The following is a 26,351-nucleotide window of genomic DNA, read 5'->3' on the forward strand; positions in this document are numbered from 1 at the left end:
GTTCCGCCAAGGCTTATTTTTGGACTCATGTAATAACAGTAATAATATTAAAAGCGGCACATTTAAAGGGTTGTCCAAGAGATTTTATACAGGAATCAGTTGAAAACATTTCGAAAAATCACATTTGTGTTGGGATTGTATGTCGCAGCAGTTGTGTCATGATGAACAGTAACAGCATTCTTCTGGATTAAATAAAGCTAGCCTAATTTCTCTTCAAAATCAGGAAAACTTGCAATGACTTTTGTTGCATTGGACAATGACAGGAAGTGTCAAAGTTGCTACAATTCACAGTTTACCACAACAGCTCTTCAACCAAAGCAAGTAACTATTTTGAGGAGAAAGCTCTGAAAACCCATAGTAAGTTAGCACCTGTCTGCAAAATGAAAAGTATTACTTTTATGTTCTTTCTCCGACCTTTTTAAGGTGAAGGGTTTGCATGTCTGAGTGATCCCACAAGTATGTTGTCTATGATGCATTTGCCCCTGGTATGGTCTCCTGAGGCAAACTGCTGGTGAGGGGCAGCGCTAAGTTTAATTCAACAGACACCTATAAAGAGCACCACTATACACTGGATAGGGGGAGGGGTTCATCGGCAAGTGCTTGGAATATTTTTTTAAATAAATGAGTTTGGCCGTATCATACCTGTGATGTGCAAAGTCATTTTGATGAAACAGTTTGTATGTGTATGTGAGTGAAGGAATATGTATGTACACACAAAATAAAAAGGCTTGTTTGGTGTCAGCCTTAATAATATGATTGGAAAGCCATGTTGTTGGTCTTCTAAGTTGGTCTTTATGTGTTAAATATATTTGAAGTGGTGATTTGCCTGTGATACAGTGACACTCCTCTACAAACACAACCCAAATATGTCTGTACTGAGACATACCTTCTGACCACAAGACGAGACACATCCTACTTTACTCTTCTTCGTCACTGTTTTTCCCTTGGAGTAAGCAGACAGCTGTTACCCAGACTCTGAATAAAAGCATTTGCTCAAAGCAGACTTAACACAAAGGCGTTTCTGGGGCAGACGGGAGGGGCAACCATCCTTAAGAATCCTAGCTGTAGCCCAACAGTCTTGGCGATACTGCTTTAAGAAAGGTCACAAATGTATCAAAGACTTCTAATGGGCTTAAAGGTTGGTCTTTATTTCTATGCATGACATACTGGGTGCATCAGGCATTTGAGGATGCTCCGTGGGGGCTAGAAAGCAAGAAGACCCATGTTGATTGTCTCCTAAATCACTGCAATCTCAGTCCAAAGAACAAGAACTTCACTGACTTTGCACGAATGGCTTTCACACTAATCTAGGCCACAGTGACATCTTCGGTGTTTCTTTATTTACAAAGTGATGAAATACTTTTACCCCTTTCCCCAACTTCTTTCTCAAGGTAATAACAGAGTGGTCACTCAAAGCGCTCGCACACAGCTGTAGACAGATTGACTTTACACAATAAAAAATAGCATTTCGATACAAAATGATACAGCAGTACACCTTTTTTGGGGGGAGGAAATGTAGAGCATTTCAAAAAATCGAGGTAGAAAATAAGCACACACTGCTCGACTGATGATATCGGACATGGGTTCGTACAAGTCACTGAGGAGATAAAAAGGAAATGTACTGAACTGGGGGGGGCACACATCCTGATTGAAAAGAGAGATAAAAACACTGTCAACAACCAGTGAGGAAAACGAGTCTTAAGAATGTGGAAATTCTAATTATTAAAGTGGAAACGTTTAGTTGCCTGGAGAAAAGTGAAAAGCTCCACAGTATCATGGTTTCTGTGCGATGCAGTGTCTGGGTTACCCATGAAACACCGCTGCCACCACTTCTGTTTTGATTAATGTATACAGTGGCATGTAAGAAAAATATGTTTCATGCAGACACAAAACAAACTACCTTCAAACACTGAGAAGTTCTCACTATGTTGTGTTAAATCAGCATTTTCCACCCCACTTTGTTCTACTTGGAATCACCAGATTTTAAACAACTGGGTGACATCTAGGGTGCTCAAAATAAATTCAGTCGGAGGACCAGCTTGAAGGCTCTGACTTTAGATGGCGTGATATAAGTTTCAGTCCTGTAATACGCCTCAAAGTGTTTACCTCCCGTTTGAAAAATAATCATCGGGGATTTGCGTGGATACACGATGAGAGGGAGATGCTCAGAAAGCCACGAAACAAACGTTATTTGTTATCAAACATCAATTTTGTTAATATACAGAAATCTGCTTGCCTTATGGTCTCTTTGAAAGAGAATGATTGATTGTGTTTATATGTCATTTCCTTTGTTACGGCATTATTCCATCATAAATCTGGAACAGGATGGAATTGTGGCATATGCACAAAAGCAGTGTCGACTTGAATAGTCCATCAAGTACGCTCTGTGATTTTCTTTCCAAAAATAGAATGACTGACTCACACACTGAAGTGATTGTGCTGTCTGCAGCGAGCCACTAACACTGACTTTTATCCCGTTAGGCCGTGTCTGTCTGCAGGCCGGCTGTTTATGTGTCGCCTTTTAAGCACCGAGTGTCCAAGAGCAGCGACTTTAACCATTCGGCCTTACACTTTGAGAGCTTCGTGTACACCCACGGCGGAAAGCCGACGGTTGATGTTGCGATAGCGACACCGGAGAAGGTCACGATAAGTGGAGCGCAGGTCTCGATTGAAGAAGGCGTAGATGAAGGGATTCATTAAGGAGTTGGCGTAACCTAACCACAGGAGCGTGCGCTCCAGCCAGATGGGCACACAGCTACATTCCACTCCGCAGATAAAGGGCCTGGCGGTGGACAGGATAAAGAAGGGCAGCCAGCACACGGCGAAGACGCCCACAATCACCCCCAGTGTCGTGGCCGCTTTTTGTTCCCGCTTGAAGATGGAGATGTTTCTGCGCTCGCGGGTCAGCAGGCGGGACAATGCGGCACACTCCTCTGCCACGCCGGGCGGCTTCAGGCCCTGCATTCGGAGAGCCTCGTTAGCCACTGTTTCGAGACGCTCGCGTCGTGAAAGGTTGGTGAAGCGGTGCTTGGCGCCGCTCTTGCGAGCTGCCCTGAAGATCTTGTAGTACATGACCAGCATGACCAGCATAGGGATATAAAAGGCCACAGCTGTGGAATAGATGGTGTAGCCAAAGTCTTGGCTAATGAGGCACACACCGGCTGTGTGGACGTTTTTGGCCCAGCCACAGAAAGGCGGCAGTGTGATGGATGCTGACACCAGCCAGACTCCCAGGATCATCTTGGCCATCAGCTGACCGTTCTGCCGGGCTGGGTAGGTGAGAGGTCGTGTGATCCCCAGATACCTGCGAGAAAAGGAGACAAATGAAGCATCATTAGCAAGTACTAAAAGCATTTGATGTCACATTGACATCTTGTTTTAAACTCCTCATCTAATATATTCTCTCTGTCATCTCAAAAACAAAATCTTATTATTCATTTATCATTTACAATCCACCCTTTTAGGCTTGTAGTGTGGTAGCATCAAAGAAACGTCCCCTCATTTCAAAGACAGACATCTGGATGAAAGGTCTTAAGCTCTGTCATTGCCCGGAGGGTTATTTGCTGCTTTTTCTTTGGTTCTTTGAGCTTGGTAAGTAGAGAACGAGCTATCAATCAAACAGGCAGCTCAGTGGTTTCAAATAGCAGCTGGAGGTGTCAGGGAAAAAAAATAAGGACAAAATGAGGTGTGAAAGGCTCGGATTTGTACAAAACTGGGAAAATAGCCACTATTCACACAAAATGATAAATCTGTGTGTACGACACTGCATGTTTTGGCGGCACGCCCGCAGCACTCATCAGCACCAGATGCGTCACTGATGAAAACTCTATATTCCACTCTCCGGGCTATTTATCTGATTTCTGCTTTGCTGTTAATTCTAACATAAAAAAACTTGGTAAGGATCGCTGTGATTCACTGTCAAATTACATTCAGTGCTTTTCGACTTGGGTCTTTACTCTATTGACAGGTTTTTAAAAGTTCAGCTTGTCAGGTGTAACTTTAAAATATGACTTCATCTTTAAACATTTTCTCCAGTGTTTGTACAGCTTAGTATTATGCTAGTCACAAATATTACAGAGCTCGCTGCCATCTGCAGCTCATTTTCTGTTACCTTCAGATTAAGTATGGACATTAACAAACTTGGCTGTCAAATAACATTATAACACTCCTCAGAAATCATTTCTAGTGCGTTTTTAAGAGATGCTGGTTGTAGACACATCTGAGTGAAGGTATACAAAATGTCAAAATGCTCTCTAGTCCAGCACCTCTGATGCACACTGGTGCCTATTAACTAGTGCCAACACATAATGCAAGTGGTATTGATCTAAATCAGAATGACTCTGAATGGACACCAGGGCTACAACTAGCGCTTTGCTAGGAGCGCTTTATTATATCCTTTCCTCACCACCAACACACACACACACAGACATCTAACCCAGATCAGATTTTTTTTAATCGGCTTTAAAAAGCCTCACACGCCTCGTATCAGAACTGCCACGCTGAATGAAACATCAGTCGTTTATCTGAGACAGGTGTCATTATGTTGTCGCCCGTGGCAGGTCTTGTGGGCTGACGGTGGTAGAAAATACTGCGACACTAAAGAAAGAAAGAAAAAGATACAGCTACAACTGGTAGTTGCGTTGGTGTAGGTTACTTTTGTCATTGGTTACACGAGACAGTAACTTTTCAGTTTCCATGTAAACTGTGTGCCGCGCACCATCACACTGTCAGACTCCAAGATCCTTCAGCTCAGGTTGTCCGTCCTCAGTGGACGTTATATAACAACTACTTTGTGTTCATTCTTCTAATCCCTCCACTAATCTGAGTAGTTTACACCCCTCACTTAAAATGTACTTAAGTTTCACAGGGGAGACTAAACACACAGACAACAATGTCAAATAAATATGAAACAGAGCCAAGATGAGTACGTGCCATGCTTCTACGGAATTCATAATAGATACGCAGTAATGCAACACTCCTCTCTGAATCCATTACTCAGTAATGAAGATGGTAATGGTAAATGGTAAATGGCCTGTATTTATATAGCGCCTTACTAGTCCCTAAGGACCCCAAAGCGCTTTACATATCCAGTCATCCACCCATTCACACACACATTCACACACTGGTGTTTGTGGTGCTTATTTGGGGGGATATTTGTTTGTCAGTGGAGGGTGGAGGGCAGTTCTCTGCCACCATGACTCATCTTCAGACCTTTAGAAGGCAGAGCTGTTTCCAGGCACACTCTCATTGGACACACAATCCTCTCATCGTCCTTCTGGAGACAAATGACTGCCGGTTTGGCCAAGAGAGCACGCATTTTGACACTTCATTACACTGCTTCTTGCATATCTTGCAGCAGGATGTGCTGATGCAAACATCTGTGGGTTTAATCATTCTTATTTTTGCATTCTAAAAATTGAACTTTACTAACCCTGGAGAGGCAGGGTAACAAGAAACAATAACAACGGCAAAAAACATGTACGTGTAGTTCCCTTTGCCGCGTACAACGTAACAGTGATAGGTTAATATGGCAGAAACATGCATTCAGCTCAGAGATAAAAGTATACTGTTCTTTCTCCCTCTCTCCACTAACTCCTGTGTTCACCAGCTGAACACAGTTAGTCCCCAGCACTGACACGCTGCCACATTATGAGCACTGTCAGAGTGAGACAAAAAACATAAGTGCGCCACAGAACTGAGCTGAGAAACCAAGCAGCATCGCTACAAGGGATGTCTCCCACATTACACACAGTCACTTAATCCAATGTTGATATTAAAATACAGAACTTTTATTTTCATACACAGGGATGTGCAAAAGTGTTGAACCACGGACCCAGACTTTCATTTTTATTTTTATTTTTTTGCAAGCTTCCTGGTGTTCTTTCAAAGTTTTTTCTTTAGACATTGGCTTCTTTTTAACAAATTTACAGTCAATATAGTGGAATTTTTTTTTTTTATTATTAAGCTACTTAACATTGACCTGTCACTCATTCAAGCGTCAAAAAGTTACCTAACTAAAGGGATAAACCTGTGTTGTCTCTAGACAGACAAGAACCAAATAGCATTTTATGCACTCGGTTACTAGCAGTCTGTCTTAAAAATATATCATATGTTCTCGTTTCTTTAGCTGAATCTATAAAAAATGCAAAAGACAGACATAGTTTGACAGGCACAAAATTGTATTTTTGCACCAGCAAGGTGATTCCCAATGAGCTATTATCAAAAAACCTGGTATATCTCACCATGGTGTGCAGTTTATCTCAATAAACTGGATAGATGGAGGGCCTATAAAACTAACTACAGTAGATGAACAGTATCTGAAAGTCATGTCTTCAAGAAATAGGAAAAAACCCAGCAAAGATCATCCACATTCATTGGACTGTGTTGAAGAAAAACGGTGGTCATAGCAAATATTGACTTTCAAGTTAGAATTGAACTGTATTTCCAGTTATTTAAAAGGGTTCTTATATGGTGCTTTTTCTACTCAAGCTTTCAATGCACTTTGTACAACATGTCTCATTCATGCTTTTTACTTCATATAAGTGTTTTCTAAAAAAACATTCACAGTCCAATCTTGAACTCCAGGTTCAAGATCTCGCCCAAAGAAAACTGGAGCAGCCAGACTTCGAACCACCAAGCTTCTGAATAAACGATGACCTGCTTTACCTCCCAAGCAACAGCCTCTCCATTTGCATGTTATAAGTAAATTGCTGCATCTATTTCCTGTTTATAGGAAAACATAAACAAGAGGTGGCTCAAGACTTACGCATTGCTGGACCATCTGCAAGTCTGAATAGAAATCTAGAGCATTTTTCAAAATGCATACCATATTTGAACCTTGCAATATGATGAAAGCGCAAGCTAAATACACAGTGGCAGTGGATTATAATCACCTCCTATACAGTGTGACCTGAACACAGTCAGTGATGTTTAAATTATTTTTTTATTCACATCTCTGGTAGATACAGCGGCCCTCAGGAATTACCTGTCCATAGGTAACCAGAATGTCCAAGCTAATGGAGAATTCCATTACCTCCACTAGGCTACCCCATAGAGCACAATATAGTGTGCTATTTTCTGCTCTGAAACACTGTAACTGGCCCTCTTGTGCAACAGTCGTCAGTCATCTCCAGGAGAGCCTCACAAACCTTTTACTTCTGAGAGGGGAAACATGGTGAAATATTTATCCAAGCCATTGGCTGAGAGACAGGGTGGTAAATTTGGAGCTCTGTGTCTGTCAGAATACCTTTTTTTCCCACAGAAACTTTCCACTGAAGTCCCTTCACTAAGCCATTTATAATTCTTATATCAAGCACAAATGTGCAGGGAGGGGGTCAACATGAGTTTAAAAATTTTAAGTGTTGCCCGTTTTTGGAAGATCTCTGAATTCATCTGCGTGTGATTTAAGCGAGCGGACAGAGAGGTGCAAACGTCACCTGAAATCAAACCGTTTTTTGAGAAATGCAGCTTCATTGCTTTATGAGCTTGGTTTGATTTATCTAAAGTGAACGAGAGTGCTGAAAATGGGAAGATCTCAGAAAACACAGTTCAGTGTTCACTCGAGTGTCAGCTGTGTGCAAGATATACCGTAGAAAAGCTTGTTTGCTTATTGATTTGTTAAGTACACCGTGTTGTAATAAAGGTATTATGAGCTGGACTAGCTCTAAACAAATGTAAGGTTTGACCTCTAGATATGATAATTAAAAAATAAAATAAAGAGTACAGTTGTTCAACACATGCATTTATTTATTCTGAGCTTTCTTCAGCTGAAGCACAACGGATGTGTTCAGTGAGAGCTCTGGAACATTTCTCCGACATCTGACAACGAGTCAAGTCCTCAAGGAGCGCTTCAGCTCTATTTGAGGAAGCACCATAAGACAGAAATTGAGCTGCTTTTCTTCTGACAGAGCACGACGTGAATTTTCAACAAGAAAGCAAAGGAGCAGCTTCGTCTTTTTCCGGGTTTTACACACAATTAAGCATTTTTGTTCTAACACACTTATACCTGTTTAGGTCAGGTTCTGTTCTCTTGCCTGATTTCTGCTCGTGGTGAGGTGAGAATGAGTGAGTAAAATAATAATAGAGCTGTTTCTTTAATCACATTTAGACTCTTACATAAGCTAAACTGAGTCATCCCTGGACAGACACAATTCTTCCCTCAGATTTGTGTATTACCTCCAGCCAGTCTGTGAATAACTATTATTTTATTTCAGCCAATGTGTCGAGGAGGGAATTGCTACTTAAGGCAAGGATTTTTTTTTAAGAGAAAAAAAAGTTGATAAGCCAAATTTATGCAAACTTTATAGTTACTGACAACAAACATAACACCTTAATTTTCCTTTTCTTAAACTGATAAGACAAAAAAGTGTTGAGGGGGTGACTGCAGTTTTGTTTTGTGTTTTTGCATTTCACACACACACAACATGGCAATGCTGGACCGAAGCTTTAGTCCAACCTGAAACATTTAGACAACTTTTGCACATTAATAGTTTCTTTGCGACCACAACATTTTGACAATAATCTACATTTTGATCTTATCCTGCAAGTTTCTATTTTACCTGTCAAGCTAACACTTTGCAATCTTCAAGGTGCTGGAAACATTCCTCAGAGGGTGTTTTTCCATAATAACATGATTGCATCTCACAGTTCATCCACATCCATGATGTGAACCTCTACTGCATGCCAAAGGTGCTGTGCTGGATTGGTGACAGTGGAGGCCATTTGAGTGAACTCACTGCCATATTCAAGATGATCTGAACTCTGTAACATGGTGCGTTATCCTCATGGAAGCAGCCATCAGGAGCTGGGCCCACTGTGATCTTAAAGAGATGGATGTGGGACTGAAACCATGCTCAGTTGGTTCTAAAGTACATCCCTCACACTATTATACCATCACCACCAGCCTGAACTGTTGATATAATTCGGACCCCATCTCAGTGTTGACTCAACAGACCAGGCACTGTTTTACCAGTCTTTGTTTTTTTTGTCCAGTTTTGGTGAGCCTGTGTTGTAGCTTATCCTTAGCTGACAGGAGCAGCACCCAATGTGGTCTTCCAGCCCATTCTCACTCTCGAGTAACATCCCAACGATGTTTCACGTCCCGCGGTGTTCCTGAGGAACGCGAAAGGTGACCTTCTGCGTTCTTATGCTACACGCCGGGTTATTGGTGAAATCCAGTAGAATGATGGTCCCGCGGTAATACACATTCCAGCCATGTATTCCTGCCCTAACCATAACCTTATCCCTAACCATAACCTTATCCCTAGCGTTAACCAGCAATTTAATGACGTTAAATAGTTTTCCAAAGTGATTTAAGTAAAATGAACGAACATGTGTAGATTGATTCCAAACGGTTCTCATGTTTCCTCATTTTTCTGATCTCGTCATTTATGGACATGTTGGGCGCCCAGAAGCATAATATTTTGACGGTTTGTCACCTAGCGTAAAATATTACGCTTTGGGAGTGAGAACGTGTTGGCTCTTCTGTTGCTGTAGCCTAGATTCAACATGTTGTGCATTCAGAGATGCTCTTCTGCATTCCTCTTCTGCATTGTAACAAGTGGTCATTTGAGTTGTCGTTGCCTTTCTATCAGCTTGAAGCAGTCTGACCACTCTGGCAACAACAACGCATTTTATCCCTGAGAACTTTTTCTTGCTGGTTAGTTTTTCTTTTGTGGACCATTCTCTGTGAACCCTAGAGATAATGTGGGAAAATCTCACCAGATCAGCAGGTTCTGAAATACTCGAACCAGCCCATCTGGCACCAACAACCATGCCATGTTCAGAGTCACTTAAATCACCTTTCTTCCCCATTCTAATGCTCAGTTTGAACTCAGCAGGTCCTCTTGACCAAGTCTAGATGCCTAAATGCATCAAGTTGCTAGTAGGTATCTGTGATATTTGTGTTAAGGGGCAATTGAACAGGTGTACCTAATAAAGTGGTCAGTGAGTCTATATAACTTCTTTTAATCTGACTGAATGTTAAACTTATACCCCTCTAGCGTTCATTTTTTTCTCCAGTTCAGCTGCATTAAAAGGTGTATACCATGGTAGCCACACTGACCCATGTTATAATATTGCAACAGCTGCAATCAAACTGTTACTCACATGTGTATACGGTACCACCCATGTCCAGACTTGTGACTGAGATTAACAGAAATTGATTACTACTGTATTGTCCTGTAAGCACTTAACTATCCATGTGGCACCACGGGGAAATGTGGGCATGCTGAACACAGCTCAAGGACAGATCTGAGACAAAAGTTATCTATAATCCTTCTCAACATTCTCAACCTGCTTTGGGGTCCCAAAACAATCCTGGTTTTCAGTGCTCACCGATAACATCCCTGACCCTTTAAAATCTGTTGGATTTGTTCTATTTTGTTAATTATGTAGCAATGAAAACCATTTTCTATTGTTGACCTATTTACAGAGTCACCCTGTATACTTACAAGACACACCTAGCTTCACAAAGCACTTCCCCTCATCAGACTTTAAATCCTTTATGTCTGTTTTACTTCCTCCTAATTGTTGTAAACCCTCTGGGTGGATATTTTATGGCCTTTCCTACACAACTCACCACCTGTCACTATTGGAGGTTTAAGGGCTCTCACAGCAATAGGGATGATGGGCAGCTATTAGTGCCACAGTGATAAATGAAATCCACTTCCAACAGTCATTGTGTCCATCCCAGTCAGAGCTGGGTGTCCTTGGACAACAAAGGAAAAACAGCAGAGAACAGAAGAGAGCTGAGCGGGGCAGATAATAGGGTACAGGAATAAAGGAGAATTAAAAAGCTGGGCAAAAAAAATCTGGAACACAAAAGCATTGAGTTAAACCAGAACGGTGACAAAACAAAACAGCTGGGATTAAAGTATCTGAGGAAAGTGCACCAATGAGACTCAAGGGTGGAATATATGCATCCCAACTAAAGTTTTTACTGGTGTTCCAGCTAGCCTCAGTCAAAGTCAGTTTGATGATCTTCCCTTTATAATGAGGGCGTGAGAGTCAGTGACCATACAAAAATGTGGATAATGTAGGAGGCACTGCATGGCCCCTAAATCCAACATCAGTGTTGCTCTACATGCAGAAACACGTGGCAACAAAACATACATAAAACTAAAGTACGGAAAAGTAACTTCTTCAAAGTCCTTCAGAGCAAAATGTTGCAAATTTCTAGTCCAGCGGACCTGCTTGGGTAAAATTTAAAAGATAAACGAATAAAAGATCTCGAGGCCTGCTGAACTACCAGAGAGGGACCGAGAAAACCTAAGCTTACGCATGGAGTGTTCTCGAATGGGAGCTGGTTGAGCCAGAGGACGGCTAGAGAGGGTCTGAGCGAGGACACAATGTATTGCGACCTCTGGTGTTCCAGAGGTCGAGAGAGGGAGTGTGGAGCAGGGAAATTATTTTACTGCTATTGTTAAATAATCATCATTATTACCATTGCATTAATAATATAATCTGGAGTTTATATTGCATTCAGGGGTTGAACAGTGTGTGTCTTTCAGAAAGGCTAAAAGTAACAGGACAGGAAACAGGCTTGGAGAGTTTTGCAGAAGCAGGAAGTTATTTTGAGCAGCAGGCTAAGACGAGGCTTTAACAATGTAACAGATAGCTTTAAGAAGGCCTTAAGATGTTATGCATACAGTTATTATGTTGACCTTGTATTTCAGGTGCAGTTATGACTATTTTATACACAATGCATATCTGTGCTTATTAAAGAGTTGGAGCTCGGTCAATTAATTGGGGGTTGGAAGCTTTGTTCGGCGCGATGTCCGGACAATCTATTGTGCAAGTGACTTGGAGCCATAGAAGGAATTGCAATACATGCTTACAAAACACTTATATATCAGGTCATTTCATATTAAGGTTTTAGTAGAGGTTCTTGGTTAAAACATTTATTTAGTAGAAGACATACATATAGTCTCAGTGAGCCTCTGGTCTGGTAAAAGGTCAGAAGTGCAACAGGTGAATTGAGAAAGAGCATGTGGGGTCAACACACACACACACATGAGTTAGATTTATTTAGAGGAGAGATTAGTCATGTCTCGGCAAGAAAGAGGAACAATTCACTTTAAGATAAGAACGGAAAGTACCAGCCATGAAAATAGAAGATGATCTTCTGGGTTAAAAGTCATTGTGGTGTTGATCTGATCTATGTATAAAATGTATCTGTGACGCATGAAGGGGCGTCAGTAAATCAAACCCTGATGCTATAAAATATCTGTTTATGCTTTGATTAAGTTGGAGATCACTTGCTGTCGGCGTACAGAGTATCTTCCCACACGTGTGTTCATTAAAATCATTGTTTGACCAAGAGCTTCTGGACCATGGGTGGTTTGTACTCTCCCTCCTCAATTTTGAACCTTAACACCAAGCACTAACTCACATCTTTCTGTGCATCATGGCTTGTTGGTCAATCTATCACACACTAGACATTTTATGTGTGGCTCAGTTATTTCTATTGCTGGTTGTTTGGCTGTTGGGTAAAGAAGCTGATTTGAAAAAAAAATACAAATAGCTTCTTTTCTTTTTTTTTGAACAACACACAGCACAGGTTTTTCACTATATGGAAAAAAGTGGGCCAGACCTCTTAATCTTTGATATCAGGTGTTTTCACAAAGTTGAAGAATTTAGGGGGCTTCGCAGCCGAGTGTGAAGCAGTGGGAATGAGAATCAGCACCTCCGAAGGGTGGCTGGACTCTCCCTTAGAGATGAGGTGAGAAGTTCAGCCATCTGGGAGGGGCTCAGAGTAGAGCCGCTGGTCCACATCGAAAGGAGCCATTTTAGGTGATTTAGGTGCTTATCTGCCCCAGATAAGCGGAAGAAGATGGATGGATGGATGGAAGAGTTTAGGGACCACAGCAACCATAGCTAATAGATGCTAGCTGACCGCTGACGTAGTTAGCAGCCTATTAGCTGTTTAACAACATTTGGGTGTTAGCAGCTAATAAGCTTACCTTTGCAGCAATGTTTTAGTTATTGCTGTTTTGTTAATACCATGGCAATTGCATTTTAACAGCTCAGAAGCAATTTAGTGATTACTTTGTTGCCTGGCGTTAGAACTTCACAATCGAGGTATTTGTTATGACATTACCTTCTGATCCTTGTGCTTGCTCTCCAAGCGATGCTGTTAAGTGACTTGCTTTGCAGTCTCATAAATTTTTGGTTCAGATCATATGTCTTTGTTCTGTTTTTAATTAATATTCATGTAACAGAGGAAAACTGGTCTCAATTTGTTTCAGCTGCACAGCCTCACCTATAAATAACTATTATGTAAGTAAAAAATAATGAGGTTAAGACAGAATTTATGTATGCATGGAGCCTTTTGATTTGGACCAGCACTGTTAGGAAGCTCCTCAGTCCACAAAAACTTTTTCTCAGTTACCTGAATGTTGTGTATTTTTGTTAGAAATGAGACCATTCTCTCTTCTCTGTCACATTAGTAAATCGCTCCATCTTGTCACACAATCTACTTTTAGAATAGAATAGAATAGAATTCAACTTTATTGTCATTGCACATGCACAGGTACAGGGCAACGAAATGCAGTTTGCATCCATCCAGAAGTGCTTTAGTGATATAGATATATTACAATATATATTAGCAATAATATAGATATGTGAGTATATTACAGAAATGGGTCTATTATGGTATGTTATAATGTACACGGTATGAAGTATGTTGTGAATATTCTATAACTATAAGTATGTACAGGCTGTAGTGAGTACAAGCTATGTACAGGCTATGAACAGGATATAAATATGAAAAACTATACAGAATATGAAATAAATAACTTTACAGAATCTGGGATATACAGCTATACAGAAATGGGAACTGTGCAAGTTGTAAACAGTTGTAGGATTAAAGATTATCGAATGTACAGAATGATTATTTACACAGAGCTATACAGTAGTGCAGTTAAGATAAGTGAGGGTGTAGATAGTTTCTACAGAGGCTATATAAAGTGCTAGTGGTTGTGAGTGGTGGTTCAGTCCATGTTATTATTGTGTTTGAGGGTACAGTTGTCCATTGTGGGTGTGTGTATGTTCAGTCCATGAGTTTAACGTGGGTCAGATGTCAGGAGGCAGAGTTCAGGAGTCTGACAGCTGTGGGGAAGAAGCTGTTCCGGTACCTGGTGGTCTTAGTCCGGAGGCTCCTGTGGCGCCTCCCAGAGGGCAGGAGGGTGAAGAGTCCATGTGATGGGTGACTGGGGTCTTTGATGATTTTCCCAGCCCTTTTCAGACACCGCTTCCTGTAGATGTCTTTTATGGCAGGAAGTGGTGCTCCGGCGATGCGCTGGGCAGTTTTCACGACCCTCTGCAACGCCTTCCGGTCCGAGGCAGAGCAGTTCCCGTACCAGACTGTTATACAGTTGGTCAGGATGCTCTCGATGGTGCAGCGATAGAAGTTCACCAGGATGTCTGAGGACAGGTGGTTCTTCCTCAGAGTCCTCAAGAAGAAGAGGCGCTGGTGAGCCTTCTTGACCAGCTTGGAGCATTTGGTCGTCCAGGTGAGATCCTCGGAGATGTGGACTCCCAGGAACTTGAAGCTGCTCACACGCTCCACAGCCGTCCCCTTAATGTGGATGGGTGGATGTGGGTCAGCATTCCTCCTGTAGTCCACGATGAGCTCCTTTTCCTTCCTGAATGGATTTATGCCTGCTTGTTATGCATTTAGCCATTTTCTGCTCCCTGTCAATTATTTAATGGAGTTCCTTTATGGTGGCAGCCATGGCGACCTGATTTGTAATGCAGCTACAAAGCCTCTAGAGGCTTTTGGCTCTCCAAAGGAAATTACATTTGTACATGCGCATGCTTGCCATTGTGCTGTGCTTACTGGCCACCTAAATATACACTTTCAGCTGTGAGTAGCATCTCACTAATAGTCTCAAATGCGAGCTCCCAAAATGTTACGTTAAATATTAAAGAGTGTACTCATTTTCTCTTCATTATTATACAACGAGTGAAGTCTGGTACTGGAAGGTGAATAAGTATGTGCCAGCAAATCCGTCTTCCTTTCCGTTCTTTTCCCTGTCATGATGATGAGAGAGAGCCAGGGTGAAGAGCCCCTCCATCTTTGTCACCTTCCCTTTGGTTCTGTCGCTCTCCCTCTCAAAGGACACCTTGAAAACTAAATAAGCTTAAAGGAAGTCTCAGATGTGGGGGAGGAATCCAAGTCTCCACTTCTTCCCGTTTTTCTTCTGACCTTTGAGAAAAAATGTTAAGCAATTTTAGTTACCAAGGATACCACAGACAGCTCCTCTTTTGAACCGACTCACTTTTTTCCAATTTGGCATCTAGCCAGCAGTTGGTATAGCTGAAGTAGCTGCGCGCCCCATTATACGCCATCATTTCATGCCTCTGCAAATGGAAAAGGACAGTGAGGAGGAGCTGTAGCCAACTTGTTCCAGAGTCACAACACTACCATGCAACATAAAGGCAACTGTTGAGTGCTGTTCTTTTTTCAATCTCTTATCCTTTTACTGACCTTTTATTTTGGGCAGATGAAAATATCAGAGATATTAAAAAGCTCGGCTAAGAGCAAGAGGATATATTTAAAGGCTAAAACCCATGTGAGGGCAAAACAAGGCATCGTAAAGTTGTTGTAAAAATAAAGTAGTATATATATATATATATACACACACACACACTTCTGAACAAACCAGAAGACATCTGGAACAATGTCCTCTGGACAGACAAGAGCGAATCCAAATCAGCGTTTGGCCACAATGCAAAGTGCTACATTTGGCGAAGACTAAACACAAGAAACCAGCACAAATACGTCACACCAGCTGTCCACATGTTGGTGCAGGGGTGATGATTTGAGCTTGTTTTGCAGATATTGGATCTGGGCACTTTGCAGTAATCGAGTCAAACATGAACCCCTCTGTATGTCAGGCCATCTGTCTGACAGCTGAAGCTTGGACTAAACTGGGTCATGCAACAAGACAATGATCACAAGCACAGCAGCAAATAAACAGCAGAATGACTGAAAAAGAAAGAATCACTGTGCTGGCCCAGTCAAAGTGCAGACCTCAACCTGATTGAAATGTTGCGGTGGGACCTCAAGAGGTCTGTCCATAAATGAATGTCTGCAAACCTCACCTGAAACAGCATTGTAAAGAAGAGTGGGCCAAAGTCTTCCACAACAATGTGAGACACTGATAAAGTAAAAACATTTACTTCACGTTTTTGCTGCTAAAAGTGGTTCTACACGTTATTGAATCATGGGCAGTGCTCAGTTTTTCACACACTGCATTTTCCTTTTGGCTTCATTTCTGTTGTAGCAGTGGTATAGTGCAGTATGTCATATATTGTTGTGTATCTGAGGTTGTATTTAAATAAGGTTACAACCTGGTAAATGATTCTATTTCCTGATATGTAAAACTTCAGAACTGACAGCGTCAGTTTACCATCACTGTACCAAATCAAACTATATTAAAAAAAACCACCCAGCACGCCCCTGCGGGCGGTTTATCCTTCAAGCTCGGGTCCTCTACCAGAGGCCTGGGAGCTTGAGGGTCCTGCGCAGTATCTTAGCTGTTCCCAGGACTGCGCTCTTCTGGACAGAGATCTCCGATGTTGTTCCCGGGATCTGCTGGAGCCACTCGCCTAGCTTGGGAGTCACCGCACCTAGTGCTCCGATTACCACGGGGACCACCGTTACCTTCACCCTCCACATCCTCTCGAGCTCTTCTCTGAGCCCTTGGTATTTCTCCAGCTTCTCGTGTTCCTTCTTCCTGATATTGCTGTCATTCGGAACCGCTACATCGATCACTACGGCCGTCTTCTTCTGTTTGTCTACCACCACTATGTCCGGTTGGTTAGCCACCACCATTTTGTCCGTCTGTATCTGGAAGTCCCACAGGATCTTAGCTCGGTCATTCTCCACCACCCTTGGGGGCATCTCCCATTTTGACCTCGGGACTTCCAGGTTATACTCGGCACAGATGTTCCTGTACACTATGCTGGCCACTTGGTTATGGCGTTCCATGTATGCCTTGCCTGCTAGCATCTTGCACCCTGCTGTTATGTGCTGGATTGTCTCTGGGGCATCTTTACACAGCCTGCACCTGGGGTCTTGCCTGGTGTGATAGACCCCAGCCTCTATGGATCTTGTACTCAGAGCTTGTTCTTGTGCTGCCATGATTAGTGCCTCTGTGCTGTCTTTCAGTCCAGCTTTGTCCAGCCACTGGTAGGATTTCTGGATATCAGCCACCCCCTCTATCTGCCGGTGGTACATACCGTGCAGGGGCCTGTCCTTCCATGATGGTTCCTCGTCTCCCTCCTCTTTCTTGGCTTTCTGCTGCCTGAGGTATTCACTGAGCACTCGGTCAGTTGGGGCCATCTTCCCAATGTATTCTTGGATGTTCGTTGTCTCATCCTGGACTGTGGTGCTGACACTCACCAGTCCCCGGCCCCCTTCCTTCCGCTTAGCGTACAGCCTCAGGGTGCTGGACTTGGGGTGAAACCCTCCATGCATGGTAAGGAGCTTTCTTGTCTTTATGTCAGTGGCTTCTATCTCCTCCTTTGGCCAGCCTATTACCCCAGCAGGGTACCTGATCACGGGCAGGGCGTATGTGTTGATGGCCCGGATCTTGTTCTTACCATTCAGCTGACTCCTCAGGACTTGCCTGACCCTCTGCAGGTACTTGGTGGTTGCAGCCTTTCTAGCGGCCTCTTCATGGTTCCCATTTGCCTGCGGGATCCCCAGGTACTTGTAACTGTCCTCTATGTCTGCAATGTTGCCGTCTGGTAGTTCAATCCCCTCAGTTCTGACTACCTTCCCTCTCTTTGTTACCATCCGACTACACTTCTCCAGTCCGAACGACATTCCAATGTCATTGCTGTATAGCCTGGTAGTGTGGATCAGTGAATCGATGTCTCGTTCACTCTTGGCATACAGCTTGATGTCATCCATGTACAGGAGGTGGCTGACAACTGCTCCGTTCCGTAGTCGGTATCCGTAGCCAGTCTTGTTAATGATCTCACTGAGGGGGTTCAGGCCTATGCAGAACAGCAGTGGGGACAGAGCATCTCCTTGGTAGATCCCGCACTTGATGGTGACTTGTGCTATGGGCTTGGAGTTGGCCTCTAGTGTTGTACGCAACATCCCCATTGAGTTCCTGATGAAGGCTCTTAGGGTCCCATTGATCTTGTACAATTCTAGGCATTCCAGTATCCAGCTGTGGGGCATTGAGTCATAGGCCTTCTTGTAATCAATCCAGGCAGTGCACAGGTTGGTCAGTCTGGTCTTGCAGTCTATATATATATATATATATATATATATATATATATATATATATATATATATATATAGTAAGCTATATAACGTCCTTTATATGTATTTTCTGCAGTCCTGTGTTGTTATTGTTCCTTTGTATGACCTTGCTGTTAAAAGGAGCTATACAAGTACATTCACTAAAGGCTTCTCCCTTTATTTTTATCTATATAGAACAATAGCTCATCTGTGTGCTTTCAAACATGAAGCATGATTGGTAAAGAAAAAATGTACAGGTGTTCTCTTTTTTTTAGACTCTTATGTGCAAACATTGCTCATTTATTCATGTGATCATCTTCTCATCCCAATCAGGAGCACAGGAGATCTGAGGGGCGATTGTAATCTTTTAAATGATTCGGTGCCTCTACAGCATGTCTTCTATCTAGTTGGATTTGTCACTTTAATTGGAAAATCTCTTGAAGTATAAATCAATTAAGCTGTATTCTATACAGAAAGATTTTGATCAAATAAATGACAAAAGTATGTTCAGCCAGAGGTAATGACATAAGCAAAGATAGGACATGAGTTCAGCAAGATTGATATTAATAATTTCCAGCAGAAGAAAGCAATGAATTAAATTTGATTTTGTACTGGATGACACACATCAGAACATCAAACTTGGAGGTCAAATTCAGTGCACTACCCAGAGATGAAGAAATGACTAATGATAGGAATATTCATTATAGCAAGAATTTTGCTAATCTCATCTAAGGCGAGCCAGGGGGAAAAAATATAAATTATTCACCTGCGTGTGATGGCACTTTTTGGGGAAATTTAGGGTAAAACAAAATAAAAATGTAATAAAATGAATTGATTATACGTACTCCAAGGAAAAACTCATAATGTCACATATTTACATTTATATTAAAGAACTAGATACTTTCTGGGAACAAAGTGGTACATTATGACAAAATGTTGAATAGTATTTGATGTTATAAAAGCACAAATTAACTCCCAAAAATGTGGAGAGTTTTGCCACCGATTCACTTTGCAAGACTGGATCAAATTGTTGTGACAGCCGAGTACGGAGCCATATTGATGATTTAACCAGTAATGTATTTGCATGGGTCCATTGTGTTGAATGCACAAAAGCTGTCACCTCATCCTCACTTCTTTTTGTCTAAATACACTGCACTATTTTTTAATGCAAAAAAAAAGAAGTGCAACATAAGCTCTACTCTGATTAGAAGCTTCACAATCAACCTCACAGCTTTGTTTTCCTCATAAATTTACATTAGTTTTTGAAAAATGATGCTCTTTTCAAGGTCTCACTTATTCATGTTTTTGTTTTTCTTCTTTTACCTGCAATTATGGAACCAGTAGCTGTCTTAACTTTTTGCTGAAAACCCATATTTAATCACAGTTGTACACATCCATGTACATCCCCAGTCTCAGCGCGGCCTAATTTCAAAGACGGACAGACAAAATGCCATTGCAGGTGAGCAAACACAGCAGTGACAACAAGGTAATAACAGTGATAATAGTGATCTGGCAAAATAGAGGTTAGCATTGTGTTGCAGAAGCAGTGCGCATAATTATAGGTGAAAAACTGTCACTCTAAGAAAAAGTGCTGTGCAGCGAGGAATGTGTGCGAACAATGAAGCTGGCTTATTCAGACTGACTTATTATGTAGACTGACTGCATATGCACCAGCGTCCTGTTCATTTACGTCATGAAATTATTCATATTGGGGTTTTATTCAATCAGATTTGGGAAACTGAGTGGCAGCGAAATCCTTCCTGTGTTATACCGAGCTTAAGCTCCATCATTTGAGCTAAAGGAGGAAAACTGCGGTTCTTTCTAAGAGGTGTCTCCAACTTCCACAAAGCATATGCAGTTTTGAACTTAAGCATAGAGCAGCAATAAATATAGCACACAATCTGTTTTCTTACAGGTGATGTATATTTTTGTGCTCTCACAGACACGCCCACTCAATCCATGGACACTGGAACCGCTGATCTGAGCACCTACAAGCTCGTGAGTCATTACAATCAGGGGCACATTTCTTACTCACTGATGATTATGATATAATTTTTTTAAAAGTTTTCCTCACAAATGAGAGATAAATATGGTCTTTTACCTCTTTGAAGCAAATCATGTTAAAAGACACAAACAAATGTTTCATCGTAAACAGCTTCTGGCTCCCACGAATACCATTACTATCAGCATCAACAAGAAAAAGCAGTGTGGGCCTTTATCTGCTTTATGCCTGCCTGTTCACCTGCCTGATCCTCTGATTGTTATATCACTGCCTGTTGCTTTGGCACAATCTTAACAACACTTTCCAATTTTTAAGTTGTTTTGTTTTAATTAAAGCAGAAAATTGCTGATATAAAAAACACCCGTGTATGTACATATCTTAACTGAATAAGATAAAGTTTAAAAAACTATCCGGGGTGCGTCGAACTTGATTTATAGTACCGGACCATAACCAGCTAATAACACCTGACCCAAATAACAAGGAAAACAAATCTGCTATAAAGTCACAGCCACTGAGGACATCCATCATACAACATTCTCTGATAATTACCTGACAGCTATATTATACTGACGCTGCTACTGTTTGGGAACAAGGCAGAGTGAGGAGTGACCCTATATATACAGTCCCGAACAAGAGTTTAAGACCACTTGAAAAATGGCCAAAAAAATCATAGTTTGCATGGTTGGATCTTAACAAGGTTCTAAATAGAGCTTCAACATGCAATAAAAAGAAATGGGACTGAGACAAAACATTTTTTTGAGCATCTAATTTATTGAAAACAACGCTTAAACTGAAACAGGCTGTTTTACAGCTGATCAAAAGTTTAAGACCACACGGCCCTTAAAAGGCCAAATCTGTGTAAAAATGTGGATTCATTGTCATTTTCTATCAGGTAGTCACACTGTCATGATGTCATGATGGCAAAGGAAAAAAAGCATTCCCTTTTTGAATGTGGTCGGGTTGTTGAACTGCATAAGTATAATTTAGAATTTTTTAAATGATCCTAAGGGTTACGGAACAAAAAAGTCAAGTGGAAGACCCAAAAGAATTTTCCAGCACTGAGCCAGAGGATCCAATTGGCTGTCCATCAAGACACTGGATGATGCTCCACCCAAATTAAGGCCGTTACTGGTGCTGACTGCAGCCCCGTAACCGTCAGACGGCATCTGACACTGAAGAGATTCAAAAACAAAAAACATCTTCAAAGGCCTCGTCTCCTTAAACGCCACAGAACTGACCGTTTGGACTTTGCAAGAGAGCACCAAACATGGGACATTGAAAGGTGGAAGAAAGTTTTCTTCTCTCATGAGAAAAAATGCAACCTTGATGGTCCTGATGGTTTACAACGTTACTGGCATGACAACCAGATCCCACCTGAGATGTTTTCTGTGTGCCACAGTGGAGGGGGAGTCATAATGGTCTGGGTTGCTTTTTCCTTCAGTGGAAGGAAGTGCCGGGGCGTCAAACCGCCGCTGGCTATGTCCAGATGTTGCAGAGAGCATTCCTTACGACAGAGGGCTGTTATCTGTGTGGTAACGATTGGGTTTATCAACAGGACAATGCTGCAGTACACACGAGGGACTTCTTCCAGGAGAATAACATCATTCTTTTGGACCATCCTGCACGCTCCCCTGATCCAAATCCAAATGAGAACCTTTGATGGCAAGCGATGTTTACAAAAATGGACAATAGTATAGCTACTCATTACTGAGTTCATGTTTGAAATTTTGATTTCTGTTTTGGGGGTGGTTTACGGGTTTTTTGGAGGTGTGATCCTAAACTTTTGATCAGCTGTAAAACAGCCTGCTTCAGTTTAAGTGTTGTTTTCAATAAATTGCATGCTCAAAAATAATGTTTTGTCTCAGTCCCATTTCTTTTTGTTGTATGGTGAAGCTCTACTTGGAACTTTGTTAAGATCCAACCATGCAAACTATGATTTCTTTTGCCATTTTTCAAGTGGTCTTAAACTTTTGTTCGGGACTGTATAATTACATTTTATTTTTTTGTTGTTGTTGTGTGTAGACTAAACTGTCAGTACTCAGAATCAGTGTGTTTATCTGCAAGATTTGAAGCTACAGATCTAGAGAGAGTTGGATCAAGAATTTATGTGGTCAGCACATCTGTCTCGCTGTACGTTGAAATGCCTTCTGATTGTCAGCTTACAGGAGCTTTCTATTCTGTATGCCAGGCTAATCTGTCAGTGATGAGATTCTCCTTTTTCTGAGCAATCCTGAATACTCAAAATCAGCTAAGAGCACGACATTGTATTGGTAATGGTTCTGTTTACTGCTGTTTTTAAACTTGTGCAGTTGCTTCTTGCTAGAATTTTCCCTTTTCCACACTAGACATTTCAAAGAGTGAAGTTCAGCACACAGTGCAGTGACCCAGTTAGTTGTCAGTTCTAAAGTTCAGTGTCTTGCTGAAGGGCAGTTTGGCAGTGATGGGTGTGCCATAACTCAGTTTGCTATTTCACAGCTGGAATACAACCTCTGTGGAGTGCCGGGAGTTAAATCACTAACTTCCCAGCATTTACCTGACCCAAATAACAGGAAAAACAAATCTGCTGTAAAGTCACATTGAACTATAGCCAATGAGCACATCCATCATAAAACATTCTTGGATTGTTAGCTGACAAGTATATCTTAATGATGCACAGCAGTGAGCATGTATGAAGAACGATGTATCAGTTAAAGTAACATGCAGGAGTTAATTAAAGTCTGCGTGTCTGAAGACATTGCCACTAAAAGCTGTCACCTGCAGCAGCGTTACAGTATATGCTCTAATGCAGACAGTACGTTTAGACATGCAACATACTATACACAGAGTAATGCACACGATTGCTCACTGAATTATCAGAGATAACTTCTCAATCCCTGTTTGTAGGATCTTTAATACTGCTGCATTTAGTGGAACGTATAAATATTCAGTTCATGTGCACAAATGAACTGAATGTCAGCTTGAGTTATTCTGCAAGAGCAACAATATGCTAAATGTCCTGAGTATATTATCTGCAATCTACAGTGTGTGTGTGTGTGTGTGTGTGTGTGTGTGTGTGTGTGTGTGTGTGTGTGTGTGTGTGTGTGTGTGTGTGTGTGTGTGTGTGTGTGTGTGTGTGTGTGTGTGTGTGTTTGCAGTCTCTCAGCTCCATCAACAAGAAACCCATTATCTCACTGCTTAGTAAATTCTTGTTGGTGCTTTGTTCGGCCTTGATGAGTAATGGACTCCACCTTTGTTATACCAAATAACACAAAGCATGATTTATACCACACTAAATTCACTCAGCACTTTGCCCTTTTCTGCATCCTGTCCCCAGAGTTTGCTGGGTAAATAAGGTGACAGACCAAGAATAGCAAAATAAACTCACATCTCTATCCATGGTCTGGTTAGCGATCTGTCATCCTGTACTGCTGCTTTGTATTAACGCCGGTGGTCGAGATCGAATCTGGTTCTAAAGCTCACTGATTAGGAGGCTCCAACACAGAAAACCTCCAAATCGACACAATAAATCAAACAGACACATCATGCGATCATGTTCGTGAAGCATGAATCTTTGTGCTTTTCAAACTCGTGCAGCATTTTCCTGAAAGACAGGAATGAGAGCGGGTGCATTGAAGGTTTTTTTCAATGTAGGTGTTAAAGTGAATAAAGAACTGAAGAAATGAAGCTCTGGACAAGTTATGAGGTTTTGGAAAGGAACCCATAATTCTGAGATCCAGAGCACGTATTTAGGTTGATACAAAACTTTTATTAAGTGGTTTGTTCCAGTTTCTCCCTGAATCGAAGTGTTTCTTTAGTCTCCAGATTGACTTCAGACAAACTATTTAGGGCAGTTTGAATTTTTTTTCAGAACATGTCATTCATTTTTAAATGTGGCAAAGTCTGATTCGTGTTTCTGGGACTATTCTAACCGAAGCTACCCAACAGTAAATCACAAAGCTTCCACGCTTTTTCAGGCATTTAAGAAGGACCTGCCCAAAGACACGCACACACAGTTTCAGATGAATCATATTTTGCAATGGAAATAATTTAGCTCCTTTTGTTTAGCGATAATGCCACAATATCTGTTAATTTAATCAGTTTAGCAATAAAATCTTTTTTTTGCAAAATTCGATTTTCCATATGGTTGACCTTAGAGGACATGAAAAACATTTCTGTGCTTTGCTTTACCTCTGGTATCGGTATCTTAAAGACACTTTCCTGTGTCTTAGCTATAACCTAGTAGTTTCACTCCAATAAAAACGTAGTCATGTAGCCAACAGAACATACATCAAAAACTGAAAATTATTGTCCTCAATTGATGTTTTTTATTTTTTATTTATTATATACAGTGGGGCAAAAAAGTATTTAGTCAGCCACCGATTGTGCAAGTTCCCCCACCTAAAATGATGACAGAGGTCAGTAATTTGCACCAGAGGTACACTTCAACTGTGAGAGACAGAATGTGAAAGAAAAATCCATGAATCCACATGGTAGGATTTGTAAAGCATTTATTCGTAAATCAGGGTGGAAAATAAGTATTTGGTCAATAACAAAAATACAACTCAATACTTTGTAACATAACCTTTGTTGGCAATAACAGAGGTCAAACGTTTACTATAGGTCTTTACCAGGTTTGCACACACAGTAGCTGGTATTTTGGCCCATTCCTCCATGCAGATCTTCTCGAGAGCAGTGATGTTTTGGGGCTGTCGCCAAGCAACACGGACTTTCAACTCCCGCCACAGATTTTCTATGGGGTTGAGGTCTGGAGACTGGCGAGGCCACTCCAGGACTTTCAAATGCTTCTTACGGAGCCACTCCTTTGTTGCCCGGGCGGTGTGTTTTGGATCATTGTCATGTTGGAAGACCCAGCCTCGTTTCATCTTCAAAGTTCTCACTGATGGAAGGAGGTTTTGGCTCAAAATCTCACGATACATGGCCCCATTCATTCTGTCCTTAACACGGATCAGTCGTCCTGTCCCCTTGGCAGAAAAACAGCCCCATAGCATGATGTTTCCACCCCCATGCTTCACAGTAGGTATGGTGTTCTTGGGATGCAACTCAGTATTCTTCTTCCTCCAAACACGACGAGTTGAGTTTATACCAAAAAGTTCTACTTTGGTTTCATCTGACCACATGACATTCTCCCAATCCTCTGCTGTATCATCCATGTGCTCTCTGGCAAACTTCAGACGGGCCTGGACATGCACTGGCTTCAGCAGCGGAACACGTCTGGCACTGCGGGATTTGATTCCCTGCCGTTGTAGTGTGTTACTGATGGTGACCTTTGTTACTTTGGTCCCAGCTCTCTGCAGGTCATTCACCAGGTCCCCCCGTGTGGTTCTGGGATCTTTGCTCACCGTTCTCATGATCATTTTGACCCCACGGGATGAGATCTTGCGTGGAGCCCCAGATGGAGGGAGATTATCAGTGGTCTTGTATGTCTTCCATTTTCTGATGATTGCTCCCACAGTTGATTTTTTCACACCAAGCTGCTTGCCTATTGTAGATTCACTCTTCCCAGTCTGGTGCAGGTCTACAATACTTTTCCTGGTGTCCTTCGAAAGCTCTTTGGTCTTGGCCATGGCGGAGTTTGGAGTCTGACTGTTTGAGGCTGTGGACAGGTGTCTTTTATACAGATGATGAGTTCAAACAGGTGCCATTCATACAGGTAACGAGTGGGGGACAGAAAAGCTTCTTACAGAAGACGTTACAGGTCTGTGAGAGCCAGAGATTTTCCTTGTTTGAGGTGACCAAATACTTATTTTCCACCCTAATTTACGAATAAATTCTTTACAAATCCTACCATGTGAATTCATGGATTTTTTTTCCACATTCTGTCTCTCACAGTTGAAGTGTACCTCTGGTGCAAATTACTGACCTCTGTCATCATTTTAGGTGGGGGAACTTGCACAATCGGTGGCTGACTAAATACTTTTTTGCCCCACTGTACATTCAGTTAATTCTCACATAGATCCCATTTGCTTATTGCTCTTGAGTTATTTGTGAACTGGAAGGATTTTTCTAATTTCCAAGTACCTTTTAACTTTCATGTCAACAACTTCAGAGTATCAGTTATTTGACAGAGTTGTAATCACACTCAGCCCA

At 41.6% G+C, this 26,351-nt stretch overlaps 1 protein-coding gene across 1 annotated transcript in view; it reads right to left on the reverse strand.

Moving 5' to 3' along the window:
* Positions 1–1,137: 1,137 nt before the first annotated feature.
* Positions 1,138–26,351, reverse strand: part of htr7c (5-hydroxytryptamine (serotonin) receptor 7c) — a 35,203-nt gene continuing 9,989 nt past the window's right edge. The window contains exon 2 of the mRNA XM_085424391.1: positions 1,138–3,304. Within this exon, the coding sequence (XP_085280517.1) occupies positions 2,566–3,304 (739 nt within the window). The 3' untranslated portion in view covers positions 1,138–2,565. The remainder of the gene's footprint in view (positions 3,305–26,351) is intronic.

Source organism: Rhamphochromis longiceps, linkage group LG12 (genome assembly GCF_057381845.1).
Source record: "Rhamphochromis longiceps isolate RC_006_pf linkage group LG12, R_longiceps_female_GT1.1, whole genome shotgun sequence".
Classification (NCBI taxonomy): Eukaryota; Metazoa; Chordata; class Actinopteri; order Cichliformes; family Cichlidae; genus Rhamphochromis; species Rhamphochromis longiceps.